Source organism: Camelus dromedarius, chromosome 12, assembly GCF_036321535.1.
Source record: "Camelus dromedarius isolate mCamDro1 chromosome 12, mCamDro1.pat, whole genome shotgun sequence".
NCBI classification, from domain to species: domain Eukaryota; kingdom Metazoa; phylum Chordata; class Mammalia; order Artiodactyla; family Camelidae; genus Camelus; species Camelus dromedarius.
Genome location: NC_087447.1, coordinates 45,215,258 through 45,225,379, shown reverse-complemented (window position 1 = coordinate 45,225,379; position 10,122 = coordinate 45,215,258). Strand labels below are relative to the sequence as shown.

Genomic DNA, 10,122 nt, shown 5'->3' with positions numbered 1-10,122 from the left:
AGGCAGTGCTATGTTACTAAGGGTTATCAGGATTGAGTCTTTCAGAGAATATTGGTCAAACTTTCTAGGTACAGCCACAGTCATGTTGTGTGGAGATTGCAATTGTATAAAGACAGCTTAATAGGATTTTGAAAAACAGTGGATGAATGAAAAATATAAAGACTACTAAGAACTAAATTAGAGAGGAAAGGCAGAGACACTTGTTCAGATGTTTAAAAACTAGAGAGAAAAAAATAAGTGAAAAGTGGCTCCTTGGGCAAATGGAATAGCATAAACTAAAAAAAGAGTCACAAAATTTCATTAGCTGTATGCAGACAAAAGACACGTGAATGAGGTGCAGAGTGTGGTGGGAGATGAGCCTGGAAGAGTTAGACTGGGCAAATGCTTCAGTTCTTAGCTTGGTGCTTGAAACACAGAACTCAAAACACGAATTCTGAGTAAAGGAAACGGCAGATGGAAAAACGGATCATATGTGGTAATCTTTTGAATTTCTGTTTTTGAATTTTATTTTTTAAATTAAAGATACTTAGACAATTTTTAAAGGTTACTTTCCACTTAATGGTTATTACAAAATATTGTCAGTGTTGTACAATACATCCTTGAGATCTTTTAAGATTATTAAGTTAATAACAATAAAAATCTTTCTCAGAAGATGATTTCAAGGAAAGGACATGCTATGTGAATGAACCAATCTCTCCTGTTACAGGAGAGGAGTACCATCACCCCTCAGACAGGGCCCTCTATTTGCCATCCAGAATGCCAGTTTCCAACAGCAGTGATGGCAGTCTCCCAGACACTCTCTTCCTGACGGGGATCCCGGGGCTGGAGTGGGCACACGTCTGGATCTCCATCCCCTTCTGTGCCATGTATCTGGTAGCGCTGGCTGGGAATGCCGCCCTCACCCTGGTCATAGTGACAGACAGTGCCCTTCACGCACCCATGTACCTCTTCCTTTGCCTTCTCTCACTCACCGACCTTGCTCTCAGCTCCACCACTGTGCCCAAGACGTTGGCCATTTTGTGGCTCCAAGCTGGTGAGATTTCCTTTGGAAGATGCCTGGCCCAGATGTTTTGTGTCCATTCTATCTATGCTCTAGAGTCCTCGGTTCTTCTTGCCATGGCCTTTGATCGCTATGTGGCTATCTGCAACCCCCTGAGATACACAACCATCCTCAACCATACCGTCATAGGCAGAATTGGCCTTGTTGGGATGTTCCGTAGTGTGGCCATTGTCTCTCCCTTCATCTTCTTGTTGAGGCGACTGCCCTACTGTCAGCACCGTGTCATGGCACACACGTACTGTGAGCACATGGGCATTGCTCGACTGGCCTGTGCCAACATCACTGTCAATATTGTCTATGGGCTGACTGTGGCCCTTCTGGCCATGGGTTTAGATTCTATTCTCATTGCTCTCTCCTATGGCTTTATCCTCCATGCTGTTTTTCGTCTTCCATCCCAAGATGCCCAGCGCAAGGCTCTGAGCACCTGTGGCTCACACCTCGGGGTCATCCTGGTCTTCTACATTCCTGCCTTCTTCTCCTTCCTCACCCACCGTTTTGGGCAACACCGAGTCCCCAGGCATGTGCACATCTTTCTGGCTAACCTCTATGTGCTGGTGCCTCCTGTGCTCAACCCCATCATCTATGGGGCGAGGACCAAGGAGATTTGGAATCGACTTTCAAGACTGCTTCACTTGGGGAAAATTTCAATATGAATTCTGAGCAGAGATTGGAGATAAGAAAAGTAAATGTGTATGATGGCTATCTGGATGCATTTTCACGGATGGAGATCTCTGATACAAGAGGAATGTGTTGTATGGGAGGAAGGATAAGAAAAGGTCAGATGAGCTGGAGGTATCAACAATCACACTGAGTGTATCATATCCCTAAGGCTCCTTGAGCAATTCTGAATAGCCCAGAAAGATGATAATACTTTCACTTTTGGAAAAAGTTTTCAGTTAACAATAACCATGCCTTGGTAAACCTCATTAGCTATGATAATATTTTTCCTCTTGACTCAGAAGTGTCCATGGCGTACTAAAAATCAAGTCACTTCCTGTGCTTGAAAGCAGTCTGGGTGTCATGGTGGGAGTGTTCTGTGAGTCCAAGTAGAAAATGAAAAGAACATTTGAAATTCCTCTGAATCCAAGTCTTTGGGCAGTGATTATGAGCAGGAGGTCTGAAATAAGAGTACCTGGGTTTGAATCCTGGTTTCTCTGCTTACTAGTTTTGTGGCCTTTGAGCATGTTGCTAAATCTCTTTAAGCCTCAGCTTGGCCAACAGTTAAATGGAGGATAATGTTAACATGTAACTCTTAATGTTGTGGTGAGGAATAAATAAATCAGTGAATGTAGAAAAGTTAAGACAGTACATAACAGGTAAAATGCTCAATAAATAAATGTGGGAAAGTCATGTAACCTCTCTAAATATTATTAGCCAAGTTGTTACATGTTTAGTACTGTTTCAAATTATATCACCTTACAGGGTTATTGTGATAACTATATTATATAACAACTTAAAAATATTTAGATAGTGTTTTGGATATGAATAGTGCTTATTAAAACTGTATTTTCTCCACTTTTCCTCTGGTCCTCCACTTTGAGGTTTTCTTCCTTTCAGCCATAAAATTATCCCTTGTTGAGGACTTAGGGAGACTGCACAGAATCCAAGTGTCATCTTTAATATCCCTTCATTGACTTAGTAACCTCAGTTTTAAAATACACAAATAGGTCAGCAGATATTCCTCCCAAAGGTTCAAAAAGATTGTTACTGGTATCTGCATTTTAAATTAAGAGCCTGTGATTTAAAGATGGTAATAGTCCTAAGGTTATGCATTTATATGAACAATGTCTTACACATTACCTAATATTTTATAATAGAAAAAAAAGTGAGACCTGGACCCATATAACCTTGGCCTTAAAACTTGGCTTTCTTGTCTACTTGAGCTGCATCAACTAGGGCATTCCACTTAACCATCCTCAGCCTTAGTAAAAATGTTTATCATGGTACATGACATAAAATCAAGCATTCAATAAAGCTGGTGGTTATTGATGGCATTTGGCTAATAAACCCTAAGTATATAAAAGTGTGCTCTGTTTTATTTTATTTGCATGACCTAAAACAATCTATAGTGTTTGTCTATTTGCTTCTTGCATGATTCATTGCCATTCTAAAACTTCATCACAGCAAGCATCTTGTCTGTGACTTACATATAGTTACTAAGTATTACAAAAATATTATGGAACAAATGCGTGGGTCATACTGGTATATATCGTGTCCTTTGTTGAATTAATGAATAAATGAATGATGTCTTCATTGTGCTATTGTGATAAGTAACAACAATGGACAGTGTATGTAGAGTACCTAGCACAGTGTCTGGCACAGAGTAGATACTCGTTAATTTGATTTTTGTTTGTATTACACTGGAATAAAGTAAAATTGGTGTCAGAGGCAGGGCCAGGATTCAGGACTCTGGACTCTCTCAGTGATATTTAAAATGCACCCACCTATGGATTCGATTTACAGGATCATAGAGCTATAAGGAGCTTGAGATACTGGTAAGGAAATTTAGGTTCACAAGCGGCCAAATGATGTGTCCAACAGTTAGAACCCAAGTCTCATAGTTTTGTGCTCCCCAATTCTACCCACAAATTTCTTAACCAACCGCTGTAGCTCTATACTGTCTTCATCTTCTATCTCCAATTGATGGATCAGACCAAATCCTTCCCTGTGTTGTATATCTCAGTAGATTGTGGATAGCCACATATTAATCAAAGACCATGAAAGGAAGAACCAAGGACTCTAGAGCATAGATAAAATGGACATAAGGTTTCTGAGCCAAGCACCCACCAAAGGGAAACCCAGCAGCCTGGAGCCACAATAATGGCCAGTGTCTTGGGCACAGTGATGAAGGTGAGAGCCAGGAGGCATGAGTGAGAGAAGACAAAGGAATAGATACATGGATATATAAAGAGCACTGCCCATCACGATGACTAGGGTCAGAGGAGCACTCCCAGCCAGTCTCACCAGATGCATGGCACAAAAGGGGGCAGTAATGCACATGTGGGCAGCCTCCAGTCCTGGGATCCCATCAGGATGAAAGTTTCAGGGAGGCTGTCAACAGTGACGTTGGAGGCTGTCAGCATCCTTATTTGATGTCAGCAGGCACTGCAGCTACTACTTCAAGGGGAAGAATAACTAGCACAAAACCCCATTGTTAAAGGACCTGTTCTTTCTACATGGCTGAAGATGCCTCACAGGCACCTCTCAGACATTATCCAGTAAAGAATACTTCTGCTCCCTCCACCTCTCTTCACCATATCGTGTGTCTGAGAGTCTAACTTCTCTCCCAACATCTTCTTTTGGGGATGATGTTTGCTATTTCTTTTCTCTTTCTCCTTTCTCCCCTTTTTTTCTTTTCTCTTTCCTCCTTTCTCTCTACTATCACTTAGACAGAGGCTAGGGCATAAAATCATCATCCCACAAGACCAAAATCAGCAGCCCAGTGTGAGAGGAACTGGATGCTTTTGACTTTACTCCAGTCCAAGAAATTGAGTTACCTGTACAAGGTATATCCTCTCCAATGTCAGTGATCTTGGTGGCTCATCCCTGTCCACTTCCCTTGTCCAGCATTGCATAACCCTTAGACACTTTTTTAATATAAAGAGTCAAGTTGGAAAATACCTGACTAGACGTTATTCTCCACACAGGGCAGACAGAGGTAGACTTCAGGGAGATGGACACATCTCAGTGCTTTAGTGACTATACTTTTATTCTTGGACTATATTCTTTCATATATTTTTAAATGAATTCAACAGATATCTTTTTCTTGTTCCTCTGCTCCCTTGTATAGCTGACAAACTCCAGACTTCTGCATCATCCCTTTGATATATCTGTCCATCTTTGCTCAACCCTAGGTCTTGTTCCCATTGCCCCTTCTGAAGAAGTTATTCCACAGACCATCAACTCTGATCCGTTGGTTCCACCCTCCATAAGATTCCACACTCTGGGCAGACCTTTAAGCCTTTCCATCACCCTTATCTGAATTCAAGTCTTCGTAATCTGACCACATTCTGTTTCCTTAATGGTCATTTTGAATCCCGCACTCTCATCATCTGATTCTCTGTGTGGTGCACAGAATGAGGGTGATAGTATCGTGAAAACCAGCTTAGAATTTCTACCACACGTGTGTGGGAAGTCACTTAACCCCTCTGAGCCTGTTTCTTTAGCTGTAAAATGAAAATAACACTCCATATCTTTCAGGAATTTCTAAGGAATAGCTGTACTCTCTCAAAAGAGAAAGGCTTCTAGTGCTTACAGAATGGTTGCTAGCTTTGTTATTATTCCCCAGCTCCCTGGGTTTCTCTCAGGTTCTCCAACATGGAAGAAATTTCAAGGAGTCACTTTCTGAATTTCTCATTTTTTTTTTACTCCCAGTGAAAACTAACACTGACATTTAAGATCTTAAATATATTATATTAAGCAAAACAGTCAAGAATTTTAGTTACATTACCTATAAGAAGAACTGAAGTCATTTTATCACAATTTATATTTTCATTTTTCTTTATATTTCTGTGTGTGAATAAATGTCTGTGAGCTGACTAGATGCCTGCGATTGAAACTGTGTATGATTTTGTGATATACATCTACAACCGGCAGGCATCCGATTAATAGTTGCTATTGAGTAGAGATAATTCATCTCTGTGTTTCTCTCATTATGAAAGACTGAAAATTCAGGCATAAGGCTATCACATTCTATTTTCTACAGTACAATTGCTGTAGGACTGTGTGATATCCTCCATGTGAACTAGCCTAACTTTAGGTTATAATTCTACCATGTCTCATTAACCACATTTTTCATTGTATATTATTCTGCAAATTGATGCATGTATAAGAGAGCATTGTGGGATTCAGTCCATCCATTCTGCCCAGCATCCTTCCTCCTTCCCTAAACTTTAATCTCACTCCAACACTGGTATTATAGAAAAAACATTTTAGCAGAGATCTCCCACAGACAACCCTCTTTTCCAATTTTGGATTTTCCAAGAGCATCTCACCTCCCTTTGTCCTGCCTAAAGAGATAATATGAGATGCAGGGACCACACAGTTGCAGACACTTTGGCACAGGGATTGAGCTGTGCCCTATGCACTGGGCTGATGCCCTATAGGGATCTAGCACAGGACTGTTCTTCTCCATAGTTTCCTCTTGCTGACCAAAGTTCAGCTTTCGTATACCACAGGTAACAGACAGACAGAGGATTCTGCAGCTTACTCCTACTCCACTCCTGAGAGCTCCTTCGGTTTTTTTTTTTGTTGTTGTTTTTTTTTTGACTCTTTTGTAATCCTAAAGCTAGAATACAATAGTTCCAAGAGGGGGAAAGCAATTTGTAGAAGCCAGTAACTGCTATCAGATTGGAGGTAGCAGGGTCCAGCCCCCAGGAAGACTACTAACATTATTGTCAAGGTGTGTTACCCCACTGAGGTATCTGGAGCCAGCATGATGGAGGAGGGTGAAGCTTTCTTCTAGGATCCCAGAATACTGCCCTGCCCATCGCTCCAACTCCATCCCCAGGAATCTCCCTCATCACAGAGACCAAGCATGCATCACTGATCTTAGAAATACAGACCAATATTCTGGTGGCTACAGGCAAATGAAGAGTAAACTGTGTACCAGGCTCCCTGCTGGGAAGTGGAGTCCAAAAGATGTTTTATACACAGCCCTTGACCTCCACAACCTTCAGGTCTCTTGGCTCATGGGCATCACAACACAGTTAAGTCACAGTGTCTATCTTAGAGACATCAGTCCTCTCCAGCCCCCAGGAAGCATGAGATTCAGCTATTTCTCAGCCCAACCTCAATTGACCCAAGTCTGGCTCTGAATTTTAATCCCTGGTTTCCCCTAAAGCAACTCCATCAACATGCTCTCTCCTTTCTCATCACTTTTTATCCTGCTACATAGTTACATGTAGCCACTGGTCCTCTGAAGAATGTTCCATCCACCTACACCACGTGTCTCCTCACTGATATTAGAGGTTTACAGAAGAGAATGGATAGATTAAGAATGGATTAATGACTTTTACTAAGACAAAGAAACCACAGAATTTAGGAAAGAAATGGGGGGCCAGTGGAAAGATGCTAATCTATACTTGGCTATGCTGAGCCAGAGCTTCCTTTGGGACACCCAGACAGGTTAGCAGTACACATAGACTCAGAGATTTGGGAACTGCGAACATAAGACTAAAAGCCAGAGCCAAGGAAATGGTCAAACTCTTTGAAGGATGACTAGAGAAAGAATTGGTGTAACATACTCTCAGGAAGCACCACTTTATAAGAGAATGGATAAGAAAATATATAAAACTAAGCAGCTTAAAGAAGGGTCAGTGTATCAGGTATGGTAGAAACATTTAGGAAGATTAGGAATGGGCAACAGTTTTGAGAAAGCTTCTGCTCTGTCCTGGGGACAAGTCCCTGACTGCAGAGGATGGTGACCAATGGAAGGGGAGGCACTTTCAAGAAATTCAGAGATGAAAAGAAAGATCAAATTCTGTAGCTGAATAGGCAGCAGAGTCGAACATTTTGTAGATAAAGGAAAGAAACCTGCAGAGGAGGAGAGGATGGAGCTTCCAAATTAGTGGAGGTGGACCTCGTGTAAGAGCAGGATCCTGGCACAAGCAGATATTGGAAGAGCCCTAACTGGGAGGGAAGTTAAACATATTTCCTACAACATCGAGAGGCTGGATCTAAAGACCGAGAAACATGGTCAAAGACTGAGTGGCTTTCAGAGGCCGTGAAGAAATTCACGACTTCCCGGGGAAGCAAAAGCCAGGATTTTTTCCGAGTCACTGCAGAGTTGTAATAGGGGTGGTGATAGTAGTGTTGATGGGGGAACTTGGTTGCTAACTGAGCAGGAGTAGAGATAAGGAAAAGAAAGCTCAGTATTTCCCTACCTCATGTTCAAATTTAGAAAATCCTCTGAGATCAGGGGTATGAGAATAGGTGAAGCCCAGACTCAAGATCACATAACATGATCAACCCCTCCCCCAAACAACGTTCTCTTTGCCCACCCAGCCCCCAGATCGACACCACATTTGAGGTCCAAGCAATCTTTTTTTCTTTTAATGTAGAACAGGCTTGGGCAGTGAGGGGAGGCTGTACCAGTGTGCACAATAAGAGCAGGAGGAAGTCCCAGAATAAACTACTTCTTCCCCTCCCCTTCCCTCTCTCCTCTCTGCGGGTGGTGCTTTGTGGGCACCAGCTGGAGGGACCTAGGCCTCTGGTACCCCCAGCAGCCTCTCAATGGCAGCATGGATGTCTCCACCTGTGGCCACCAGGGCCTGAAGATTGGCATCACGATTAGCAAAGCCCATGGCCTTCAGATGCTCCAGTTCTTGCTGGTAGCAGCTGTCAGCGAGGGGGCACGAGGGCAGGGAAGACTGGGTAGACTGGGGGCAAGCATGGGCCAGTGCACAGAGGAGCTGAAGAACGGCCAGTGTGGGTTGCACAGGGTCTGCTCTGTGACCTTGTCCTCCACCCCTAGTTTCAGGAGCTCCTCTAGCCCCATGTGGTCTACCTGGACCCCATAAACAAGGTCCCAACCCAGGCACCTCCCTGGACAGTATCTGCAGGCCCTTTTCTATCTGGATCAATGCCTGAAGTGCCTGTGGGTTGGTGAGTATGGGAAGCAGTGGCATATGGTGTCGCAGGGGGCTGTCGGTCACCAGCTGGCGCAGCAGAGCTGGATTCTGCTGCAGGACATGCAGAGCTCTGCACAAGGCAGAAGGTGAAGGTCTCAGCTGACTGGCTGGTGTGGCTTTCCCTATGGGCTGTTGGCTCTCCTGGGAGGAAAGATCCTGGCCCGAATTTAAGTCCGACGTCCCAGTCCTGCAGCCTGAATTGGCCTGGTTTGAGACCATGCCCCTGACTTGAGCAATGACTCCTGCTCTGACCTCCTGTGCCAGTGGCCTGGCAGGTGCAGCGGCTGTGGGGACGATGGTGGTGGTTGTGTTAGTACTGCTGTGAGGATTGGCGCCCCCTCTGCTGGGCTCTGAACTTGGGCCATGGCCTTTGGAAGCAGCCAGTGAGGCCAGAGTGGAGAGCATGAGGTGCTGGATATCAGAGCAGACCGGATGCGTGGCATTGTCACCACCTGGCACTGCCTTCAAGGCCTCCAGTCCCCACTTGTCTGCCTGCAGGAGTTCCGGTGACTGGGCCGGGTTCTGCAAGTTTTCCAGAACCTTAAGAGCCAGCTCGGGTTTGTGTACTGGCTTTGAGGATTCAGAAACATGGCTGGCATTGGCTAGTTTCTCACTTACCAGGCCTTGAACCATAGGGTCTTCCGAGAGCTGCACCACGGCCTCGGGCGCAACCATCAGGAGTTGAGCTAGCTGGCCGAGGAGGTCTGCCAGATCAGGAGAGCCCTGGGCCAGCCGGCCCAGCCTGGCTAGCACCCCAGCACTCTCCGAGGTGGATGGTTCAGAACGATGGGCACAGTGTCCAGTGGGGCCTGGCAGAGCACCGGGACCGGGCTGAGTTCCTTTCACACGAGTCCTCACTACCAAGTGGACCGTAGTGCCATCAAGGATGCCTCGCTGGCTCAGTATGTCTTGATCCCGGAGGATTTTTCCTGTGAAGATGAGCACCAGTCTGTCAGTGTCACAGTGAAGGCGTTTGGAGATCTGCTTCTTAAAGTGGTGGATGCTGCTGTTCTCTGCCAGCATAAATTCCTGGCAGTCCTGTGGGGTCTTGAGAGACACTCTGATGATGCGTGATGGTGGCTCCCGACCAGACACCAGCTGACTGTCCCCTGCTTCTTCCCTAGCCTGTGCCATATTTCCTCGAGAGCAGAATGCAGGAGTCTGAAGAAGTCTAGATGTAGTACCGAGTACACCTGGACGCAGGGACCAGTAGGTGTACAATGATGTCCTCTCACCCACGTCCTGTGGACACCGCCTTCCAGTGTAGCCCTGCCACCACCTGGCTCCCATGAGGTGGCAACTGCCCTTCTCTAGAGCCAGCCTTAGGGGAGATGATGTCAGCAATGAAGTCACAGTTGAGAAGCAGACCTGGTTAGGGGAAGGGCAGTGGTCTCTACCGCCTGCCAGAGGTTGGCTTTCTTTGAGATTTGA

The 10,122-nt window shown here is 44.8% G+C and overlaps 2 protein-coding genes across 2 annotated transcripts; one reads left to right on the top strand and one right to left on the bottom strand.

The window, feature by feature from the left end:
- The first annotated feature begins 744 nt into the window (after positions 1 to 744).
- LOC105097940 (olfactory receptor 52D1) lies at positions 745 to 1,713 on the top strand. The gene has a single exon (XM_010990575.2). It carries the CDS (start codon positions 757 to 759, stop codon positions 1,711 to 1,713), a length of 957 nt encoding a protein of 318 aa, XP_010988877.1. The 5' UTR covers positions 745 to 756.
- A 6,549-nt stretch (positions 1,714 to 8,262) lies between these two features.
- LOC105097939 (ubiquilin-1) lies at positions 8,263 to 9,974 on the bottom strand. The gene has a single exon (XM_010990574.3). The coding sequence runs from the start codon at positions 9,823 to 9,825 to the stop codon at positions 8,263 to 8,265; it is 1,563 nt and encodes a 520-aa protein (XP_010988876.1). The 5' UTR covers positions 9,826 to 9,974.
- Positions 9,975 to 10,122: the final 148 nt, after the last annotated feature.